General features: G+C 42.2%; 1 protein-coding gene across 9 annotated transcripts in view; it reads left to right on the top strand.

Moving 5' to 3' along the window:
- The window catches only part of LOC142659005 (collagen alpha-1(V) chain-like), a 286,189-nt gene that overhangs the window by 174,041 nt on the left and 87,487 nt on the right, over positions 1-24,661 (top strand). For all 9 annotated transcript variants that reach the window (XM_075834646.1, XM_075834645.1, XM_075834647.1 and 6 more), the window contains 17 exons: positions 5,239-5,370; positions 5,484-5,621; positions 6,797-7,042; positions 8,309-8,458; positions 9,176-9,235; positions 11,990-12,031; positions 12,529-12,591; positions 14,839-14,913; positions 19,531-19,623; positions 20,300-20,356; positions 20,446-20,499; positions 21,623-21,676; positions 22,101-22,154; positions 22,239-22,292; positions 22,381-22,434; positions 22,629-22,673; positions 23,953-24,006. In XM_075834646.1, coding sequence (XP_075690761.1) covers positions 5,239-5,370; positions 5,484-5,621; positions 6,797-7,042; positions 8,309-8,458; positions 9,176-9,235; positions 11,990-12,031; positions 12,529-12,591; positions 14,839-14,913; positions 19,531-19,623; positions 20,300-20,356; positions 20,446-20,499; positions 21,623-21,676; positions 22,101-22,154; positions 22,239-22,292; positions 22,381-22,434; positions 22,629-22,673; positions 23,953-24,006 — 1,425 coding nt within the window. The remainder of the gene's footprint in view (positions 1-5,238; positions 5,371-5,483; positions 5,622-6,796; positions 7,043-8,308; positions 8,459-9,175; positions 9,236-11,989; positions 12,032-12,528; positions 12,592-14,838; positions 14,914-19,530; positions 19,624-20,299; positions 20,357-20,445; positions 20,500-21,622; positions 21,677-22,100; positions 22,155-22,238; positions 22,293-22,380; positions 22,435-22,628; positions 22,674-23,952; positions 24,007-24,661) is intronic.

Here is a 24,661-nt window from a genome sequence, read left to right as displayed (position 1 = left end):
TTAACTTTTAAAATAATAAAAGTTATGGGACACAATTTTTACCAGTATTATCAGTGTGACAGCGCCCATTAGATTAGCCAGGAGGTTGGGCCGTACTTAACTAGTGACCGATCCCCTTTAAGGCTGAAATTTAGATGCAGAAAGTATCACACATGGTAGACTTATATACAGCAACTCAGCAGACAGTATGATACATGATAGACTTAGATTCACCAGCTCAGCAGAAAGTATCACACGATAGGGTTAGATACAGCGGTTCAGCAGACAGTATCACACATGATAGGATTAGATACAGCGGTTCAGCAGACAGTATCACACATGATAGGATTAGATACAGCGGTTCAGCAGACAGTATCACACATGATAGGATTAGATACAGCGGTTCAGCAGACAGTATCACACATGATAGGGTTAGATACAGCGGTTCAGCAGACAGTATCACACATGATAGGGTTAGATACAGCGGTTCAGCAGACAGTATCACACATGATAGACTTAGATTCACCAGCTCAGCAGAAAGTATCACACGATAGGGTTAGATACAGCGGTTCAGCAGACAGTATCACACATGATAGGATTAGATACAGCGGTTCAGCAGACAGTATCACACATGATAGGATTAGATACAGCGGTTCAGCAGACAGTATCACACATGATAGGATTAGATACAGCGGTTCAGCAGACAGCATCACACATGATAGGGTTAGATACAGCGGTTCAGCAGACAGTATCACACATGATAGGGTTAGATACAGCGGTTCAGCAGACAGTATCACACATGATAGGGTTAGATACAGCGGTTCAGCAGACAGTATCACACATGATAGGGTTAGATACAGCGGTTCAGCAGACAGTACCACACATGATAGACTTGGATGCCCCAGCTCAGCAGATATTATCACACTTGGCTCATTACCACACTGTGCATGGAGATTATTCTATAATACAATTCAGTAACCATACATGATTGGGGTTGTAGTGCTGTGTAGTTTGTTGGAGACCTTATACCTGTGATATTTGAGATATTACATTCTGGGTTCGGATAAAATTGGTTAACACGGAAAAATGATGTTGATTTGTTTTGGTCTACATGTAATTTTCCTCCTGCGCTGATAATCACAGGCCTGACCTTATTACCCGGTGGTTACAGCGTTTATTACAGAACCACCAGAATATATAAAGTAACCACAAGGGGAAGAGAATTCCTGTCCTCACTAGATTTCTCACTTCTCCGTCAGACTTCTTGTGCCTCTTAGGCTACAGTCACAAACGCTCGTAAATCTTTCCTTGTGCGTTGCGTTTTTGCATCAGTTGCGCTTTGCATGTGGGATGTGTTTTTCACGCACTCACAAGCACTTTTTTTTTTCCAATGTAATTGATGCGTAAAACACGGACAGCACACGGATGTGCATGTGTGTGCAGTGCGTAATATTGACCCATTGACTTCAATGGGCGGCTAGGGGTGTGAAAACGCACCAATGTAGGACATGCAGTGAGTGTCACATAACAGACTCTCGGTGCGTGAAAACTCCTGCATGTGTGAACAGCCCCAATGAAATGAATGGGACCGTGTGCTGTGCGTTGTTTCGACGTTGAATCACGCTCGTGTGAATGAGCCCTTAGGCATGAACATGTGTCTTTACACTTCTATATAAAAGAGGTGGAAGTGACAAACCGAAGGTGACAAGATTTAAATAAAGTCTAATTTTAGAAATGTCACATATGCTCACACTTTTATTTGGCAAACTTCAGGACGGTATCAGGATTACGCAGAAGTATCATTTATCACATTTATAGAAGAATTATTCTAAACAGACCACTGTAGCTCTTCAGCTGTTGTGAAACTACAACTCCCAACATGTCCTTTTTATTTATTAGATGGTAACGTTACATTGTATTTTAACATATTTGGATCTTGTCACCAGGACAGGCCACACAGATTCTGTAATAATGTTGATCTCGAGGGAGCAATTTCACCCAACGCTCTGAAATAGCAATCATAGACTGGAAGGTGACATCTACCCCTCCCTTCCTAAACCTACTTAGTCATTCAACAGCCCCAAGAGTAGTGACATGGTACCTGTCCCTTACAGACCTGTGTGGAAGGAAACGTGGGTGTGCCTATTACTTTTTGCCTATTGATTGACACTTGGTTCCCTTTAAATATGGTGTTTGAGACCTATTATTTATCCCAGAAGTATATTGAGGTTTGTACTGTCAATGTATCTGCAGACAGCCCAGATTGCAAGCTTGTTAGAATATCTGGCTGCATTATATCCTGAAACCTGGGCTGCAAGAGAAAATGTATTCCCTTTAGTTGGTCTTGTCAGCTGTAACTAAATAAAAAGTTCTGTAACATTCCAATGTGTTTTATTCAATTAATCCCCATTTTCAAGATCAATGATTGCAGCAAGTGAATGGAAACATTGATATTTATGTTTGAAAGCTAAATTATCCTTGAAGCAATGTACCAGTGCAGGTAAGAACAAACAGTCTGGAGTTCAGATGGGATGGTACCATGTTTAGTTCTCAGGGGGATCGCCTAGACTGATACTCTAACCAACCCAGCAGCTGTGTGAGCAGGACTTGGTCAGTAGGAGTTATCAGCAGGAATATAGAGGAATGTTTCCAATCATTGACCGCAAAGATAAATCTGGAATATTAGGAATTGAAGCACATAGTACATTTTCTTACATGCTGGATAACCCACGTTAACTTCTGTATCTTGTAGTTTTATTTGCCCATGGTATTTTTTATGAGATGTCATAGTATTTGAGATTACTTATAGGGAAATATTCAGATGTCGCAGATTTGGCGCAGCTTTTCGATGCAGAACCCACACTGAAAATCCACAACTTACAGTACAATACATGTGGATAAGGTTTCGGGAACGCCATACGCATGTAGCGGAATAAAATCAGCTCAGAATTCAGGATTTGCTGCAGATTTTCAAATCCGCGGCATGCCCATTCAATAGCGGAAATGCTGCAGATTTTCACTGCAGATATTACCCTTTGCAGCAGCAAAACCCTTGATATAAAATGCTACACAACTCTGCTACATTTGGCCTTTGGGTTCATTAATTTTCTATTCCTACTGTGCCTGCTAGATATGGAATGGGCCATTTTCCAGCTGGCTGCGTTTCTGGGACAGTTGTGTCAACTCTGACACTATACTGGAAAGCTGGATTCCGATTGAAATTTATTTTCCCTCCAGTGCGGCTGCTCTGTCTCACATTGGGATCTGAGCAGCTTCAGACTGTGATTCATTCCTGGGCACCCGGCCTAATTGAAGTCTCATTCTGCCTTTAGTTTGTTTAATCAACAATTGGGAGAGACCTTGAAGGAGCTCAACCCTGCCTCTGGCCCTGTTTTTACCCGGTGTTGGCTTAAAACTTTTTACTTTTCTCTTGTAGAGCAAAGAATGCTTTCTCATCGACCACTGTTATATTTATTATAATGGAACGGTTCAATATGGAATAAAGTCTATGTAATGTTGTGGCGCCCTCAATGCTTTTTTTACACTTTAGGATGTCTGCTATATGTAAACCAAGTCCCACAAACTCTCTATTAGTTGACATTGAATATATTTTGTTAGCATCACAACTTTGACAAACAAGGCTGAGGGGGACCAGCCCAAGGGTCATGTTCTCTTAATTTCTCTCCTCACCTATCTCCCCTCTTTTTTTCCTTTACTCTCCTCATCCTCCTGTTCTGTCCTATTCTTCTGCTCCCAAATTTTCTTCTATACTCCCCTCTTCTTCCTCTGCTCTCCCCTCTTCTCCCACTGCTTCCCCCTCTTCTCTCCCCTCTTCTACCTCTTCTCTCACTTCTTCTACCTCTGCTCTACCTTCTTCTACCTCTGCTCTCCCCTCTTCTACCTCTGCTCTCCTCTCTTCTACCTCTGCTCTCCCTTCTTCTACCTCTGCTCTTCCCGCTTCTACCTCTGCTCTCCCCTCTTCTATCTCTGCTCTCCCTCTTCTACCTCTGCTCTCCCCTCTTCTACCTCTGCTCTCCCCTCTTCTACCTCTGCTCTCCCCTCTTCTACCTCTGCTCCCCCCTCTTCTACCTCTGCTCCCCCCTCTTCTACCTCTGCTCTCTCTTCTACCTCTGCTCTCCCTTCTTCTACCTCTACTCTTCCCACTTCTACCTCTGCTCTCTTCTCTTCTACCTCTGCTCTCCCTTCTTCTACCTCTGCTCTCCCTTCTTCTACCTCTGCTCTCCCTTCTTCTACCTCTGCTCTCCCCTCTTCTACCTCTGCTCCCCCCTCTTCTACCTCTGCTCTCCCTTCTTCTACCTCTGCTCTCCCTTCTTCTACCTCTGCTCTTCCCACTTCTACCTCTGCTCTCCTCTCTTCTACCTCTGCTCTCCCCTCTTCTACCTCTGCTCTCCTCTCTTCTACCTCTGCTCTCCCCTCTTCTACCTCTGCTCTCCCCTCTTCTACCTCTGCTCTCCTCTCTTCTACCTCTGCTCTCCTCTCTTCTACCTCTGCTCTCCTCTCTTCTACCTCTTCTTTCTCCCTTTTCTCCTCTCTCCACTTCTACCTTTCCTTTCCTCTCTGCTCTTTCTTTTCTTCCTTTACTTCTCCGCCTCCTTAATGGAGGTGGGCAGAGAAGCTCTGAGTACTCCTGTACTGTGATGTATGTTTTGGCATTAACCAACACCAGGATAGGGCCCATTTTGATTCAGTTTTTAATGCCTTGTGCGTGGCATGTACACCCCTGAATATCTTCACAAAGAAATCAAATATTCTAAGTGCTGTACAAACTAAACCTTGGAGATAGTTGCAGTCAGGGGGAGTAGACGTGGACCATTTGGTTGTGCTTTTATAATTGTGACTTAAATAAGGGAATTCAATTTGACCATATATCCCAATAAAGACCAGACATCATTGATGTTGAACTATGTTGTCCACATGTATTAATCTCCAGCAACCATTCCTCCAGAATCCATTGATATCACTAATATGATGTCTGGGATGACTCTGGGTATTCGCATTAATAGCATCTGCTCCCAGTAATATATGTTCAGTGCAAATACTTTTTAATCCTGTCGTGTGTTCACAAAAGACATCAAATTAATATAAACTGAGAGTATTGTATATAATGTTTACTTTTATTGAGGTTGTTAAAGTAGTTTATTCATCTTGATATTTTAAGCTTCATTTTTTTTTGTCCACTTTCTTTGATTTAGTAAATCCTATATGTCTTTTTTTTCATTGGGTTTTCTTGTCTTTCAGGGAGATATTCAGCAGCTGTTAATCGTTTCGGATCATCGTGCTGCATTCGATTATTGTGAACACTACAGCCCCGACTGTGACACTGCCGCTCCAGATACCCCCCAATCTCAGGATCCCAACCAAGATGAATTTGTAAGTACTGTAGGTGCTGTAGATAAAGAAGAGACAAATTATTATTTATGTATATAAAGGCTACAGTAGCCTAAGCCCAATACTATACAATAGTGTTTTGTACATTGTTCTAGTATCCAGAAGCTGCAGAAGGGGATGATGCTTACTATTATGAATACCCATATTATGAAGATGAAGATAAACAAGCCGCCAGCAAGCCCACCCAAGCAACAGGCGAGGAAGTTGTACGACCACAACCGGACTTTGAAGAGGTAAAACCATTACTGCCGTAGTGCAGCGTAGCCTTATTACTTGATCGCCTGATGTCATGACATCAACATTTTTTGTACATTCTTATTCTTTAGGGGGGATTTTATTAACTTTTCTATGCCATTTTTCTGGTGTAGAAAAGTTGCAAATGGCAAAACAGTTGCAATTTGTAGGAACAATTGCGACTTTTATGCAGTTTCCGCCAGTCAATGCACTTTTCTGAAAGTGGGTGGAACTTAGCGGAAGGGGGCCTACAAATTTACTATATTGTACCCCAGAAACTGGCAGCAAACTATGTCAGCTCCCTAATAGTTTCTAAAACAAAAATGAACATGTAGGAAGTATATTACATCGAATATGGCATTACTGCAGAATAACTGCACATAGAATTGTCATGGGGGCGTTAGGCCAATAAAGTTGAAATTGGCTGCTGGCCCCTGTTGTAGCAGAGGCACATCATTGTCTCAGAACTTGAACGCATTGGGGAATCCTTTGATACTCAACTGGACCAGTATGTTCAGATTATTCAGGATTAAACACAACTTGCAACGAGTAAATTAGGCTGTGTTCACACATCGCAGTCAATATGTGCAATGATTTTCTGAAAATTGATGCAACTTTGCTCTGATTTTCCAAAATTTAGCCCAAAAACATGCAAATTGACCATGTCCTGTAACACAGCCTAACAGTGCATTGCTTATAGGCCTTGATACTGTGTAGCAACAGCTGATGCCGCTAACCTTCGGGTGGGTTTCCACAGAGCGTATTTAAAGCAGTTCTGCTGCAGTTTTGATGTGCTTCTTAATTGCTTTGAAAAACACATTTTAGAAAACACATGTGTTTTCCTTCGATTAGCTGCGATTTTGCAATGCGTTTTTTGCTCGTGCGACAATTACAATTAAAGCACATTGAAACCATTTGCTTCACCTGTAATAGTTGCACGACAGAAAACCGCATCGCAAAATCACTGCATCTGTTTTCTAAAGCACATGCAATAAAAATGCTGAGAAAACGCAATAAAAACGCCCTGTAGAAAGCCATGATAAGTATCTAGAGTTTATCAGCGGTGATTGGAGGCTTAAATCACAACAGCATTGGCAGGTTTTGGTGTTGTACAGACATTCTAATTGATGAATTTCAAGTATCAACCCTGTTGTGTTGATTTTGATTTTTTTAGGAAGAAACGCCAGCACCCACCGAAGCCCCAGCTATTGTAACTACTCAAGCCGTAGCTGTGGACGCCACAACCTATGATTATAACTATGGTGGGCAGGAATATTATTACACCCCACAACCAGATGAAGAAACCGTCTATTCTGAAGGGGAGGTGACGGATGAGAAAGAGACCATAGATGAAACTTCCTTTGATGGAACTGTTGAAGTTGTTACCAGCTCTGTGAACGTGATTAACAACAACTCAAGTGTAAGTTGTGTGTGTGACCGGTAAATGTGTGTTCTCCGGGCACTAGAAACTTTCACTCACTGAATCGCAAAAAATATGTTCTCGGCTGCAGCAATTGTTATAAATATTTATTTTGTCAGTGCATCCAAAATGAATATCCTCCTGTTTTGTGTATACAGTTCCCATGCAACCCTATGTGTTTTAAAGGTTAGAGACTGCAAAAAAACAAAACTTTGTAATCTGATCCTGCAGTCATGTAAAGGATTTATTTATCTGTTCTGAAATTAATAACATTTGTAATATTCTTTCTTACAGGTTTTCAGTCCCTGTCGCATGGACCCAGAAGTTCGGAGTGGGCGTTCTTGTGATGCGCCGACACAGGCTTCAGGGGGAAGAAGATCCCCACCCTCCCTTCTTTGTGTCGATGACGCGGTTGAAGGAGCTGGCTGCCTGGCTGAATCAGCTGTGACGGAGGAGGAGGCTGACTTGGCGGATGAATTGAGTCAGGTAGCCAGCCCCTTCATTGGCGTCATCGACACACAGAGAGGAGGGGGAGCTTCTTCCCCCCCTGGAGCCTATGGCGGCACGTCACCAAAAGAACAGCCGCTCCGAACTTCAAGGTCCACACAGGGACAGGGACTGAAAACCTGCGATCCGTGAAGGTTTGGAAAAGAAAGTATCTTACAAAGTTTATTCACTTCAGAAAAAAATAAGCAATGTTTCTGATTTTTGTTGGACAACCCTTTTAAGGCTCTTTCACACGGCCGATAATCATGCGAACGAGCACGTTTTGTTGACTAACCGGATCTTTTATGCGACCCAAAAAAATCTTTGACGGCAGCTCATCTCCCAATGTAAACGGGATGTGCTGGCGAAAAGATTCCAACTGTATGGAGACGAATGATCGTACTTACGATCGTTGCTCCTTGTAAATGGAGCAAACGTGTGCCAATTGACACGTTAATATTATGGTCGAGATGAAGCTCTTTACTGCCCAGAACATCTGGCTATGTAAAAGAACTTATATTCTCTTCTATTTGCCCCCTTTTCTACTATCTGTATATTAAGAAGAGGGGTCGGAGAGAATGGAGTAACACATGATTTCAGAATCAGACTACACAGGGTTTTGTCTGAGATTTTTTTATTTTAGATTCATTGGCGAAATAAAGCAATTTGGTTTTAATGCATTGTACCTATCCTTGAAAACTTCTTTCTCCTAAAGCCATGTTAAAAAGCTCTAATAAGATTATTTTTTTCTGACTTACATGTTGTGTCCTCACATTTCAGGGGACCTCGGACAGTGGTGTAGACTCAAGGCTCCATGAAAACATTGATGAAGGTTTCAAGGAGGAGACAGTAGACATCTATGAAGATTACTACTCAGTATCTGAAACTGATATAAAGGGTTCTCCCGCCATTACTGATGCTGACTACGAGGTATTCCTGCACGCTTTTGTCTTCGTCTGCCTCATAGACATTGAGTGTAACAGCAGCGCACATGCACGACCGCCGCTCCATTCAATAATTACTAAGGGACCCCCGTTCTAGTGATCGGTGGAAGTCCCAACTATCATACATCTATCACCTATCCTGTAGATAGGAAATAAATGTTCATAGCGAGTAAACCCCTTTAAATAGGAATTAATTCAAAGTACTATACACTGCAATACGTAAGTATTGCCCACGGCATCTAAATGGTTAAACAGCTGGGATTAGCATGGGCGCCGTCTTCCCCTGCACCATGATATATAGTTATGTCATGGTTCAGGAAGGGGTTAAACAGTCCCCTCTTTTACCAAGCAATCTTTATTCATAGCCACACTGTTTAGGAATTGTAACAGTGACCTCTCTAGGTCAGAAAAGTTACTGCACTTTATAAAAGTTCATTATATAAAAGTTTGGTTTTTGAAGATGGTGTTTATTCCACATTAGGCAGTAACTGGTAGACAGGATTCTGCATTATGCTAAGATGGACTACTGCCAAAATGGCAAATCTACATGTTTATATTATATAGCTGAGGAAATATCTATAGAAATATGTTAATGTGTGTTTTATTTTATCAGCCAAAATAATTTATAAGCGGCCGGTGCAGAAAGAGACTGTAATTATTTTTAGGATTTAATATCACTGCTACTTGTTCTTGCACTTTTCAGGTCGGAGGAGGTGTAAGGGGCGAGAAAGGGCAAAAGGGAGAACCAGCCATTATTGAACCAGTAAGTTCCTGCCCAATGAGCAGCTTTATGTCATGTCTCGCTGTCTGTAACCTTGCATCTGTTGTGGATCATAGATTGTGGGGTACTTTCTGATAAGGACAAAGTGACGTCACGGTTTCCTGATTGATAGATATGGTAGAAGGAAAGAAAACAGAACAGTGGCGGATCCTGTGAAACAAAGATATATTGTTTTTGCAAAAAGTTTGTTTTCCATGGACACCATGGTGCCCCCTTATGGGATGTTTGGGGTTTTCAGATGAAAAAAAAACCCACACCTGTCAAAATTCAATTTCTCCGGTATACTTTGGCTGCTTCCATCCAAGACAATATGAATCCAGCACTGACTGTTTACTGATCCTATCCACCGATGTCAGTGCTCTTACATTCTGTATATAAGGGGTACTATAGCTCTTTGGTAATGATGGGGTTAAGCCCCCTTCCCCATTGTTGTAGGTAATGTAAGCATTTGGCTCCCGTCTACATGTCAAGAGTTTTCCCAGATGACCTGAAATCCAAACAACACAAACAGCAGAATAAATATTGGCAGGAGCCCCAGATGCTTCCAATGCAAACCAGTGAATGTCCTTGCGCTGTGGCGTCCGGTGTCCACTGATATAACGTCTAACCAAATATCTAGACTTCATTTTTTTTATTTTGTTGCAATGTTTTTTATGAACAGGATACAATATGGATTCACGTTTTTTAGCCAATACCAGAGTCAGAGTAGGCAGTCTCTGTTTCATTTCCTTTTTTACGTAGCCTTAGATCTGTGCGGTTCGTGTTTTTACCTACATATGGTAGTTCAGTGTTGTCATATTATTGGATTTGATTGGTTTACGCCACCATCACATATGTCCGGTGAACCGGTTCTGAACTGATCCCATGCTTTTCTATAGGATCTGTTTTGGCATCCGATGCAGCAGTTGCGTTGCAGGTTGTCTCCATGCGGCAGACGGGAAAAAAATAGCTGCGTGCAGCGTTTCTCTGTCAGGCTAGGACCGCAGGACTAGCGCACAATTTTGTCATCAGTTGTGTCCGGCTCAGGCATCAAACAACTGGCTGGACACAACTTATATATGTGAATCCAGCCTTAGTTGACATCATTTTAGATTGTTTGCAATCAGCCGCATGTATTTATGATGACTATTCGCTTGTCACTGAATAAACCCTATAGTAGCTGAATACCCGGCCTCTATTCCTTGACACATCTCGCTCCTCTGCTGGATGGCTTTATAGCTGCCTGGGATTGTATTTTCCCATTGACAGCTCCCTTTCTGATGAACAGCTGATGATGGTGGTAGTGGGGGTAACTATTGTGTTACACACTAAGCACATGTTTGTCCTGCCACCCACGGAGGGTATAGGACCCAAACAAACCTTATTGAAGAGCCAATTGCTTGGCTTTGATTATTTTGTTGACATTAAGTAGAATAGCTGTTACAGAGGCTCGTTACTAATCAATGCGGATTTATTGTCCTTGGTTTTATGTAAATAAAGCTTAATCACTGTGTAATGAAAAGTTCTTCAACTTTCTAATATACTTTGTTTTTCAGTTTCACATCATTTTCAAGATCGCTGCTTAATGTCAGTGAATGGGAACCCTCATTCAGAGAGTGAAAATCTATTCTTACCTAATTTATTTTCGCAACTGATGGTTTGCTACAATTGTATCCAGTTAAGACAATCCTATGTGAGCTAAACAGCTTGGACTCCAGACTGATCTATTTCAACTACACGGATACATTGTAACAAACTAGGAGGACAGCAGAGAGTTTGCTGAAGTGTGGAAGTCAAAGTGGATTGTTAAGACTGGGCACAATTATAACAAACCTTCAGTTCTAAGAAGTATTAGGTCAAGTCGACTTTTAGGCCACTGATGTGCACAGGAATGTTTCCATTCACTGACAGTAAGCTGAGATCTTTAAAATGGTAATTAATTTAAATACAAAATTTATTATAAAGTTGCCGTTTTATTGTTCAGTGGGGAAACTTTATTTACGTAAAAACCACTGCCATCACAGTCCCTGTCTGGGAACGCTGGGTGACCGCTTTTGTGGGTACTTTGTCAGCCGTATTTGTTGTCACCCGGCTTTCCAGACTTCATATTTAAAAAAGAAAACATATTATTTTTAACAACTTGATATAAGATCGCGCCGCAGCCTATTTATAGGCCCTTCTGGCAACGTCCAATCATCTAATAACTATTCGTATTGTATCCCAGCTCTTATAAAAATACCCAGTCCCCTTTTCTGCCTTCTGGTACAAATGGGTTTTTTCTTGTTACATTTTTAAATTGCCTTTCAACTTGCAAATAATTGCAGTTCATCTTTAGAAGCCACAGAATTTAGCGTGTATGTTTTCTGGACGGCACAATATAAACGTTATCATTCCCATCACCCCGCTGAGTTGAGAAAAAGAAGACCTCCGTCCCTCTGCTGTCTGTGAATACTAATGGAGATCGCAGCCTGGATATATTCCAGTTTATCAGGCGCGATCAGATCATCAGTATAACCTCCCCTACTGTTCCTGTGCTCCTGTCAATGCAAACAGAGCGCTGCTACTTGTAATGATCCGGCCTTACAACATGTTCAGCATTGTCATTGCATAAATGTTAATACTTGTGGCTTTTAACAAAAATCAATGAATCAATCCTGAAACCATGAAAATGTGTCTATACGCCACTGGTCACAGGTGGTTTGGGACAAATTGCAGAAAGCAAGAATTTATCGCTCACGTCTATTTTTCTCCCTGCAGGGAATGCTGATTGAAGGTCCTCCGGGTACAGAAGGGCCGGCTGTAAGTCACCTTTATGTGTTTTGTTGGAAAAACTAAGGCCTATTAAAATTAATAACTGGTCATGGAAATGGTAAATGACAACTTATTCCATGGCCAGAAATACAACAAGACTCGAGATAAACTGTCCATGGGTAGACTCGGCGCAGATGATTTGGTCATATTTTGCTACAATCAAAGACTCGTCATTGTGACTGCAGCTCTAGCATGAATGGGTCAATCGTCATCAGAGATATATAATAACAAGATACGCATTATGATCCGTTTTACTGGTTCTTTCGTATAATATCACAGTGGTCGCCAACCTTTGACTCACCAGGTGTTGCAAAACTAGAACTCCCAGCAGACTTCGAGATGCAGTTTTACAACAGCTGGAGAGCCGCATGTTTAAATACCACTATCCCATCATAGAATTGCAGTTTAATGTTGCTGTTTACTGATCTTGTCACTTCATTATCCATTACTAATGCATTTGGATCCGTTTTCCCTGTCTTATTCAGGGTTATCCAGGGCCTCCTGGTACTTCAGGTCCCCATGGTCCTTCTGGTGACCCCGGAGATAGGGTAAGAACTAAATGCGCAACTTTTATTTACTCCTTGGATGCGGGTCAGAACAAATGTATATAACATGGAGCACCTGAAAGTCTATAGAGATGTTGTATAGTTCAGATTACACACTCATTTCTATTTATTTTGCACTTCGAGGGTCCGTCTCTTCTCTAAATGTATTCATTTGTAATATTATGATTAATTATTATTTAATAATAATCATCCCGCTGTATTGTTCCTCTGTATTGACCCCGTATTCAAGGGTATTATCTCCTTGAAGCAATGCTTCTAGAGGAGATAACCTCTAATACGGCATCCAAAAGAAGTTTGTCATGATATTTGAGGCATACAGAGGTAAAATAAGGCCCAGCTATGGGTGCTGGAGCTACTATATAGCACACTGATGCTGCCATGTCTCCAGTGCATGAGGATCTTTCGTTTTGTGCTTCATTTGCACGTCCCACAGGGAACACTATTTAGCAGATCTTATCGGTGTCATGTCATGGTCTATTACATAGGTGACAAAATCTAATGCTCTATTGGAAGAGCAGGAAAGCACATTGGTCTTCTGGAGCCCCGGTGATGCATCCACTTCACCAGGGGCAAATGGCGGCCATGCGGAGAGGCATCATTTGTTATTGCTCCCAGCAGTATATAGCAGAAACACATGACCTCATCCATTACAACCCAAGCATGTGGTTTTAATTAAGGAGAGGAATTGTTTTTAGGGTGTGTCGTGTACGGGGCGAGCCAACGCTTAGAGACTGCAGGAGAGATGGGAAAGGATGGGGCAAGAATCCTGTAAATTAACCTTTTCCTGCTTGGAATGTCACTTTTGTAGGGTGACGGGTGTGTTGTACTTGGTGATTAGACAACAGATATTCCCAACATATATGTGTCCGAATGTCCGAAATTAATAAAGTGAAAATAAGAAACATCGTTTTGGCAGCAAACCGATCATACAACGTACAACAAACTTACAGCGGATGTCACCGGGCATGGGGGTGTGTGGTTTGGGGGCTTATACCTCTAATATGTAACACTTCATAGTGCCACCTGGTGGACAAATTGTAGAAATACACTAATTTATTACATTTTAAGATTGATAGTCATGTTTTCTTTTGTTGTTATCAGACAACCTATTAAAGTATCCACGCTGTATTCCCCTCTGCAAATCCGGACACTGTAGACAGGGACCCATTAGCGGGTTTCATAGATCTAGTCCTGAACTGTGGACATTAGGTTTGTGGCCTGTGTCTAGAAAGCAGATGCATCAAATATGAATAAACTGGTTTTATTAAGCCCAGAAGCCATTTATTGTCATTCTTCCTAGTCTGTAATCAGCAGAAGAGTCTCTATAATTTGTATTTTTTAGCCTGTCAATGCCTTGTGCACAACAGTAAGAAAATGCAGTAAAATGATCTCCCCTGACTGATTAATGCCCATTCATGCATTACACATAAGGCACAGTTGTGAATGGATCTGGCTCTGAAATCTGATTTATACAGGTTTATACTACGGCCTCTCCGTGCAGGGACAATCACTTCTACAGCACGTGGCTCTACTGATTATGTAGAATTAGACCCAGCACATGCTTATAACATTACGTTAAGTATATTTTCCATGCATAGTAAGATTATACATCATTAGTTCTGATCCACTGGCCATATTGTGCAGTGATGTTTTATACTAAATATAATAAACCTATCACTAAATGGCAGATTGTTCTGCTACATAATCGCTTCAACAGCCAATTCCCGCAGGGACCGTTGTAGAAAAAATGGTCCTCATGACCTTCAGCTGCTTTTGCCCTCCATTATTTGCAAATGTAGATGTTCCTGGGGACAGACGGAGGTTCTGTACAGGTTCATACTGGAGGAAGAATGTGGCCTACTTGATCTTGACTTCTCCTGCCCACAAACTCCACAGCAGCCACGTGTGGTGCGTCTATGTTGGGTGCACCTCTGGGTACAATATATATTTTCTGCTGCAAGCAAATGTTACTTTCCATGGCCGTGCACAGATCAACCCTATCAAAGGCTGCAACTGACACAACTGGAGATACAGATGGACCCCACAAAGTCCGTGCATGATGACTATGCATTTACTTTCATCTCATGGCACAGTAGTTCATGCCCTGGTCCTTAAAAAAGTTTTGATGCATTTATTTTTATGTGGTAAAATGGATACAGAGTAGAATAATAGATGTTGTATCACTGTATTATGTGTTCAATCATGTTATTTTATCTTGTTACCCATCAGGGACCCCCAGGAAGGCCAGGACTTCCAGGTGCAGATGGTTTACCCGGACCTCCAGGCACTATGCTTATGTTACCTGTAAGTAACCAAGGATGCCGGCAAGTGTCAGTAGAAATGATGCATTAACATATTTTGTCATTTACGGTATTAAGCCAGTTGTCCTAATTAATGCCAAGCATACTGAATTAACAATGTGGAGATTCCACCGTCTTATTGTCTCTTTAACAGTAGCAATAGGAGGAGATCATACACATAAAAGGCTAGACACTATGGGAGCTGTATTGTGTGTGTGAGATCTTATGAGGAATGGGTTTCACAGACCAATAAAACAAGCAATGATTTTAAATATCATTCCAATACACATGAACAACAATATTGATACTTCTGTCCCTCATCCCACATTATGCATTGATCAATCAGAAAAAATCAAAATCAGCACACAACCACACGATGATTTCCGATCGGCGATACATTACAATTGTTTCTTATTTGCATAGTTAGGCCCCATGCACACGGCCTTGCCCGAAATCACACCCCGCAATCGGGCACTGACGGCCGCCGCATATTTGGGCCGTGATCCCATACAAAGTAAAAAAATACGAAAAATAGGACATGCTCCATAATTCCCGGCACGGTTCTACGGCACGGACACCCATCTGTAGCGATATGGAAAGTTGTCCGTGGCCAATAGAACCGAATGGGTCTGTAAAATCGCGGACCGTAGTACGGTCTGCGGTTCCACGGTCGTGTGCATGGGGCCTTACACAGAATCCAGCTGTCACTAATGTATTTTCACAATATAGAGTGTAAGGCTATGTTCACACGGAGTATTTTGGGGGAGGAATATCTGCCTCAAAGTTCCAAACGGTATTTTGAGGCAGATATTCCTCCCCCAAAATACTCCGTGTGAACAGCAATTATCGCGCCGTTTTTCGCCCGCGGCCATTGAGCGCCGCGGGCATAAAACAGCGAGATATACACTTTCTCCTGCCTCCCATTGAAGTCAATGGGAGGTCGGAGGCGGAAGCGCCCGAAGATAGGGCATGTCGCTTCTTTTTCCCGCGAGGCAGTTTTACTGCTCGCGGGAAAAAGATGCCGACGCCTCCCATTGAAATCAATGGGAGGCGTTCTCGGGCCGTTTCTGCCGAGTTTTGCGACGCGGTTTCCGCGTAAAAAAACTCGGCAAAAGACCCCGTGTGAACATAGCCTTAGGGAAACAAAAAAACTGCAGTGATTATCGCCTAGATGCTGGAAGATTCTTATGGTTTTCATCAAGTGAACAATAATCTGATTAAAACAGTTTTACTAAACTCAGGCTCCTGCCAAATCCACATAGAAAATAGATGGGTCACTTGGTTAAAAGGGCATAAAAAACAATAATGCCTCTAATAGAGAGTCCAGTGAAGATCAGAGGAGCAGCTATGGATCTAGTGATCATTGCCTTATCACATCTGGGATCTATTGGTTTGGCTGTCCAAAAGGCAGATGGCCCTGCATTAGACCTCATTACATATATTAGTTGAATCATGTACAGTTAAGAGACACAAACCTGTAATATCAATAATCTTCTGTACTTCTTTTTTTTCCTGTCTCTTGCTGTTATTTTATTACATTTGTTTTGTTTCAAGTACAAAAAAGTCGCCCGGTTAGGAGATCTGGCGCACACTACCCTACATCTTCTGACTGCCACACCAGTCTATATCTACTCCAATGGGTCTCATATGTGTTAGTTATAGCATCAAATCATGGCTTTCTCCCTCAAACCAACACATTTGCATTATTGTTGGAGGTGCAGCTCCTCTACTTGTCTTTCCAATCCTTTTGGAATATGAAGCCCCTGAATTTTTTATATATGCAAGAACACATGATGATTTCTGAGAAATTAAATTTGGGTTGTGTAAGTTTGCAAAGATTTTGCTTTACTTATCTTGTCACATTCAGTTCCATTTTATCTCCAGTCACATCTAGAGCTGCAATCACAACTTTTCTAGTCTCCTGTTAGTGCTAGAGCTGCTCATATACTGTAGATGTTCAGCCGTCCGCTATTCCTCCCAACTCCCCCATAAACATGCACATTCTGCTCAGTCGAGCGTGCATTTGTATTCAATGGGGAGAGAGGAATAAGTGGCTGCCAGACCCCCACTGGTATCCGCTTATCTCCCTTGGGATATGGTAGAGAGTCAGAACATTCCCATACACGTTAGATAGTTGGCCGGTCCCACTCAATTTTCTTCTAATGTGTATAGGCATGCTAAGGCTGTAAGAATTTTTATCTGACTGGTTCTGTTCTCTGTATAGAGCATGCCCTGCTGTGGTGCATTGTGGGAGATACAGTGTTTACGTCAGGCATAGAACATTAGTGCAGTGAATTATGGAAGCTAAGCTGTTAGGGTTGTGTCTGTCAGCAAAGTTTTTGTGTTCCAAATAGCAACCAGCAGATTTGTGAATGCTGCTCTGTATGTGACCAGAGCATAAAACACGATAGAACTAAAAAAAACGTAGAAGGTAGGTAATGAAGAGCACGAGCAAACGTACCCATATATTATATCTGAACTTTTATAACACTCTTTAACCCGTCCTCAACCGCCCACTGTGTTTTGACGTTACTGTAGAAAAGGCTTATGAGCGCCACAGTGCGCCCTCTGCAGTCCGTCCTGGGAGCCTAGAAAGTGATGCCCTAACAGCAGCCTGTTACATAGTAAGGCTGGGTTCACACGACCATGTTACGTCCGTAATGTACGGAACGTATTTCGGCCGGAAGTCCCGGACCGAACACAGTGCAGGGAGCCGGGCTCCTAGCATCATAGTTATGTACGATGCTAGGAGTCCCTGCCTCGCTGCAGGACAACTGTCCCGTACTGTAATCATGTTTTCAGTACAGGACAGTAGTTCCACGGAGAGGCAGGGACTCCTAGCATCGTACATAACTATGATGCTAGGAGCCCGGCTCCCTGCAGTGTGTTCGGTCCGGGTCTTCCGGCCGAAATACGTTCCGTACATTACGGACGTAACATGCTCGTGTGAACCCAGCCTAACACAAACAGGAGTATGCTTATACATTCGAAGTATAAAATAAAGTTCTTAAAAAGTTAATCTTTCACGGGATTTAAATGAAAAAATAATAAAGAAATGTCCACGAAGAAGTAACTATTTAGCATAAAATATATTTCATTGCCCACACATTACATAGAAACAAAAAAACCTACACTTATTATGTATCTACACGATCGTAATAACTTCAAGAATTAATTTAAAGTGTATCTAAACTTTTCAAAAACTTTTGACATGTCATCAGCGCTCGGGTAAGCGCTGTGCTGCTTCGTGTCTGATAGAATCAGTGTAGGGGCTCAATAGAAAATCTATGGGTATGTTCACACGGCCTATTTTTGGCCATTTTCGGGCCGTAAAATGCCAGAAAAATCGGAAGCAGAACGCCTCCAAACATCTGCCCATTGATTTCAATGGGAAAAACGGTGTTCTGACGGGCCGTTTTGAAAAACGGCCGCGTAAAAAAACGGCCACGAAAAAGAAGTGCAGGTCACTTCTTGTGACGTTTTTGGAGCTGTTTTCCATAGACTTTATTGAAAACAGCTCCAAAAACGGCCGTAAAAAACGCAAGTGGCTTAAAAAACGTTTGAAAATCAGGAGCTGTTTTCCCTTGAAAACTGCTCCGTATTTTCAGACGTTTTTGGTTAAGCGTGTGAACATACCCAATGTGTTGGTATACCACTCCCGAAATCAGGAATGAAGCGGCACAGCGCTCATCCGCATGAAACGTGAATGATATAAAAGAGTAAAGCAAAAAAAAAGCCAATGTTGAAAATTTCCTTATTTATGCTGCAAAAATAAATTACACAGTCATTTATTTGTACCCCCAAGCTACACAGAAAAAAAATAAAACGTCTCCTTCATTAAACACGGCCTCATACAGCCACTTCAATTAAAAAAAATTAAAAAGTTATGCCTCTGAAAGTCAAAAAATAAATAACATGGTCATTAAGGCCTTTTCAGGCCTGTTCATTAAGATGTTAATATAATTAATATTTGCTGCTTTTCTGTTAATTGTTTTCATTCCGTTGGCTTCTCAGTGCAGTTTTTGCCTGTGCCACTAGAGGGAGCAGTGCATGTGCTGGGATTGTAATGACACATTACATAAAAGCCTCCAGTCCAGCACAGGTTAATTGTGCACTCATTAGGCGTTCTGTGTGCGCGGCTCGTTGCCCTTTCCTTGATGCAGTAAAATCTTCGTGATATGAATGTGATTTATATATAATTCAATACACAGCAATTTCATGGAGTCTTGTTAGGGCCTTTTAAGCAGAAATAAATTTGAGATGTCTTTTAAAAGGGAGAGCCGTTTTTATCCTGCATAAAAGCAGCACGGGTGGAGGGGGAGGTGCGAATAAAAATGTCACTATGTTTTGTTTGTTTGCAACTAAATGGTGTTTTTAGTGCCTCGATAAAATGCAGATCCAGCTCCGTGATGGGAGATGCCCGACATGAGCTCTGAGCCAGGCATTCCCTATGCTCGCCAGATGCAGCCAGATGTAATGCGACACTATTATATTATCATTTTACAATGTGGGGTACCCTGCCCCTTGTCCGTTATGGGACCCTGTATCCATCGGAGTCTTTTTTATCATCAGGTTTTTAGGTTTTAAGTTCTCACGCTCTGTTCTTTTATTCTTTTCTTAGTTCCGATTCTCGGGTGGAGGAGACGGTTCATCCAAAGGACCCCAACTTTCTGCACAGGAATCCCAGGCTCAAGCCATTTTACAGCAAGCCAGAGTAAGAGAGCAGCTCGTACTGACTACTCCTGTATCGCTGACAACCACGTCTCATTAGTGGATCGCCTTGCTGCTTTATAACAAGCGCCATTTACCTTGTGACATCATCATATGTTGGAGTTAGTGACATGAGCAAATGTTACTGTTTTTCATTTTTTACCATGGGGGGGGGGGCATTTTATTTGAGTGTGAGGTAGTCTTAATTACACCTACTCCATATCAGGCTAGGGCTGCTGCGCTGTTCCTCCCCCATACTTTACACTGCAGCTCTGCTTTTACCAATTGCCTGAAAGTCTGTTAGTTGTCAGGTGCACCCATTTATGTCACAGCTAAGCCCCTCCCAAGGTGGGAAACATTTAAAGAAAATGATGCATCATGGGTAAAGCAAAAATAACATATTAATTTATTTCCATTTTGCAATCCCTGTAATATTATGTCATGATAAGTTAACCCTGTCATTCCTTGTGCCTCAGTCATGACTAGACTTCCATGTAACTTCATATTGTGAATACTAGCTCAGACCATAGGGCAGACTTATATGATGCATTTATAATATGAGGGAATATGTTTGCGGCTGGTTTATTTCATGCATATAACCGTGTAGAATTATAATCAGGAGAGCATTGCTCCAAACCTCATTCTTGGTGAAACGTTTAATAAAGATGTTTGTGTTTTAGCTGGCCTTAAGGGGCCCCTCTGGTCCAATGGGACTTACTGGAAGACCTGGCCCAATGGTGAGTAATGAAGCCTTCGTGTTAAACAGGTCAGATGACCGTACACTCATTGATGTATTGAGACTGATATTCCTGCTTTTTTCTTACAGGGAACACCAGGGCCATCAGGATTGAAGGGAGAATCAGGGGACTTAGGACCACAGGTATTTATACACAAGCCTTATTACTATCGCTCTGCTCTATTGTAGATAAGATTCTGTTTAGGGCCCAAGAATCTCATTCATTTTGTTAGTGATATGTAGATATTGTGCAGTTAAAGAGTTACTCCCATCTCAGACCTTTGTGGCATATCCACAGGATATCTCATAAATGTCTGATCGGTGCGGTTCACATCTACGGGACCCACACGTATCTGGAGACCCGGCCTGTCCCGACTGGTGAGCCGGCCACTACATCCAGACAGAGAATGAACGGAGAGGTGGCCGCACATTTGTGCAACTTTCACCATTCCCTTCTATAGGAGTTATGGAAACAGCCGAGCAAGCGAAATGTGGGACCCGCACCTATCAGACATGTATGGCATATCCTGTGTAAATGCCACATGTGTATGAGAGGAGAAGACCCCTTTAACTTTCTCTAAATGACGACTTGTGTCTGTTGTTTCCTGTGCATCCGTTGTACATTTGTGATGTTCAGTCTTTGATGAGAGCCACAGAATTTATACTACAGTGTAATAGATATTCCCACTATTAATACTCACAACCAGCCCCTATATCATGTCTGTGAGGTTGTCACAGCTCCACCCCCTGTTACTAACACAAAATCTTCCTCCACCCAAAACATTCACAATAATCTACGAGAGTAAAAGTATTGGGGGAGAGTAATGAGTCATTTTATTATATCTGTATTTAACGGGACAACGTTTTTTTTTTCTTCCCCATGTGAGAGCCTTATTGTACTAATTGAAGGGGGCCGCAATAATAATTTAAAGACTTTAACTGCAAAGTATTCTTTCCTTCTACATAAACATTCTTAAAATTTGCCTCACACCCACCTGCAATAGGTAATGTGCAATGTGGATGAGACCCGTTGGGACAAACTGCCCTGTAATGCTAAGAAATAATACAGGCCGCACAAAAGTGCCAATAAGAGATTATTCTTGTGTCAAATATTAACTCTAATTATTATAATATATTTTGTAAAGGTAAAGTCATTCATTGTGATCATTTTAGTTTCTAATAATAATTATAATCCCCATGTATATGGTCCCAACTTATTCGTCAGCTGCTTATGTATTTCTGGGGTCTCCCTTTACTTATCTTGTAGGGTCCTCGTGGTACTCAAGGATCTCCTGGCCCATCTGGAAAGCCTGGACGAAGGGTAAGTCAAAATCTTACAAAGCAGGAAGAAGGCTCTGTTCACATCTGCGTCATAGACTTCGTTAGAGGCTGCGTCGCAAATACTGCCGTAAAAAATAGCGCGGCATGCTGACAAAACGACGGACACCATGACTGAAACCCGATGGAAACCAATAAAGTCAATATGTTCTGTCGGGGGCCATTGGTTTCCAGCATGAAACAGATCCAGAGGTTTTTTTTTAAATTTAATTTCTGCTCCTCTAATGGAACAGAACAACAGAAAACCCGAACGCAGATGTGAACAAAGCCTTACAGTGGAAAGCGAGCGCTTACAACTTTGTGTTAATTCAACGTCTAAGCAGAGAGGAAATAATCTGTGTTAATGTAGAGTTAAGTAAATCATTGCTGACGCTCCCCCATGAAATAATTATTCTCCTGTATTCTAGGGCCGGGCAGGAAGCGATGGAGCTCGTGGTATGCCAGGACAGACTGGTACTAAGGTATGATCGTTTATTGCATGGGTATTTATGGTGTTCATTAAGCCCTGCAAAAAAATAAATAAATTACCTTTTGCTCTTTTTTAGGGTGACAGAGGATTTGATGGCTTAGCTGGTTTACCTGGAGAGAAGGGTCATCGTGTAGGTTCATTTTTTCTACTATAATCAATTCCAGCAATCATTGGTTATTATTTCTAGGTGGTTAATACATGTTATTGGTTGTTATTAGGGAGAATCTGGTCCCCACGGGCCTCCCGGATCACCAGGAGAGGACGGTGAGAGGGTAAGTGGGTCAACCACCTTATCTAGCTTTACATATAATATCATGTCCACGTGCTAAAGATCCACCACCCGCAAGGCAAGTGATGCTGATTATATAATGTCAGAGATCCCGTGGCCGTGGCACTGGCCCTGGACACATGAGACATGATTCTATAGCTGAGGCTCTTCCCTCAAGTGTCTTGTTGCTTTCTTTAGGGTGATGATGGAGAAGTCGGACCCCGGGGATTACCAGGTGAACCTGTAAGTACTTTTCAATTTATTTTATTTATATCCTTTTGATATTCCTGGAGAGGACGTTGCATCCCCACTTAAATTGCTATTAGCTGGTTTTGTTTTTTTTAAGTTGCTGAGATGCTGAAATTGCATTATTTTTTTTAATATTCTTTTTATAGTTGATAGGCGTAGCACTCTTTACCCTCTAGAGACATGCACGTAAATTTACAATTTAATGCACTTTTACCTTGGCCAATGATCAGGCGATCTAATGCTTATATGAACAAAAATTTGTTGGCTGATTGGATCTTGTAAGTGTCCCAAAAAATAGTCATATGTCGTCAGCACATCTTCCAGTGTAAACAGGGGATGTTTTTGCCGACAAGATGCAAATGTATTGGGACGAACAATCGTGTTAACCTTTACCGGGCAGAAAATGTATCCGTGTAAAAGGGCCCTGACTTGGTTGTCCTTAAATTCACTGACAAGAGAGACTAAGATCGAACTATAAGATTATATCTCCACGTTCCCTGCACAGACGCTGTCACTCGTCTCTTGTCCCGCAGATGGTCACCATATTGTGGTCACCAATGTGGAGGCATCACTTAAAGGGTTATTCACATCCAGTAAAGTGACGGCATATTCCTAGCAACATAATTGTTCATCAGGGTAGAAGAGGTTGCGGGTTTTCAGCTACTTTGGTTCTTAGGAACTAAAAAATTTATAAAATCTTGAGATATCTAAACTCCGGTAAAAATAAATTCTCCATGTAAATGTTGCCTGAATCTGTGTTAGGAATGTGACCGCTCCATTGCTTACAAGACAAGGCAGCGGCTTCTTTAGATTTGTACAAAATAGATTATTAGGCTATGTTCACACAGAGTTTTTTTGACGCGGAAACTGCGCCGCAAAACTCGTCAAAAACGGCCCGAAAATTCCTCCCATTGATTTCAATGGGAGGCGGAGGCGTCTCTTTCCCACGAGCGGTAAAACCGCCTCGCGGAAGAAAGAAGGGACATGTCCTATCTTCGGGCGTTTACGCCTCTGACCTCCCATTGACATCAAAGGGAGGCAGAGAAAGCGTATTTCGCTGCGTTTTATGCCCGCGGCGCTCAATGGTCGCGGGCGAAATACGCCGCGAAAAACGCAGAGAAAATCGGCGTGCAGGGAGAGGAAAATCTGCCTCAAACTTCCAAACAGAATTTTGAGGTAGAATTTCCGCCTGCAAAAAAACTCAGTGTGAACATAGCCTAATATTTCCTATTTTATCATTTTGATTTCAATCTTATGGTTTGTTTTTTTATAGGGACCACGTGGTTTACTTGGACCAAAGGGACCTCCTGGGCCTCCTGGACCTCACGTAAGTTTCTCTCCTGTCCGGCGGGGCATGAGGTTGGGTAAATGGGTGCCGAGCTGTGAGATGCGCTGGAGTTGATCCTGTATCTGCAGTAATCCTTCTCTCACGTCATCCCACAGAGACACACAAACCATCGCTGCTTAATGAGCCTGAACTGGGGGAATTACTGCGCAACTTTTACTCTTAAGGTATGTGCACACACACTAATTACGTCCGTAATTGACGGACGTATTTCGGCCGCAAGTCCCGGACCGAACACAGTGCAGGGAGCCGGGCTCCTAGCATCATACTTATGTACGATGCTAGGAGTCCCTGCCTCGCTGCAGGACAACTGTCCCGTACTGTAATCATGTTTTCAGTACGGGACAGTAGTTCCACGGAGAGGCAGGGACTCCTAGCATCGTATATAAGTATGATGCTAGGAGCCCGGCTCCCTGCACTGTGTTCGGTCCGGGACTTGCGGCCGAAATACGTCCGTCAATTACGGACGTAATTAGTGTGTGTGCACATACCCTTATTAATATGTTGCTGATAAGTTGCATCGTGTAATAGCTCAGACCAGCGAACAAGATGCACAAATACGGATCTGTCATTACAGCTCTGGGGATAAATTATCATTGGCTGTAATGGCATGGGAGGATTGTACGTGATACGATGT

The sequence above is a fragment of the Rhinoderma darwinii genome, chromosome 8 (assembly GCF_050947455.1).
Source record: "Rhinoderma darwinii isolate aRhiDar2 chromosome 8, aRhiDar2.hap1, whole genome shotgun sequence".
Classification (NCBI taxonomy): Eukaryota; Metazoa; Chordata; class Amphibia; order Anura; family Rhinodermatidae; genus Rhinoderma; species Rhinoderma darwinii.
Note: the sequence above shows the minus strand (reverse complement) of the source record. Positions and strands in the feature narration are given on the sequence as shown.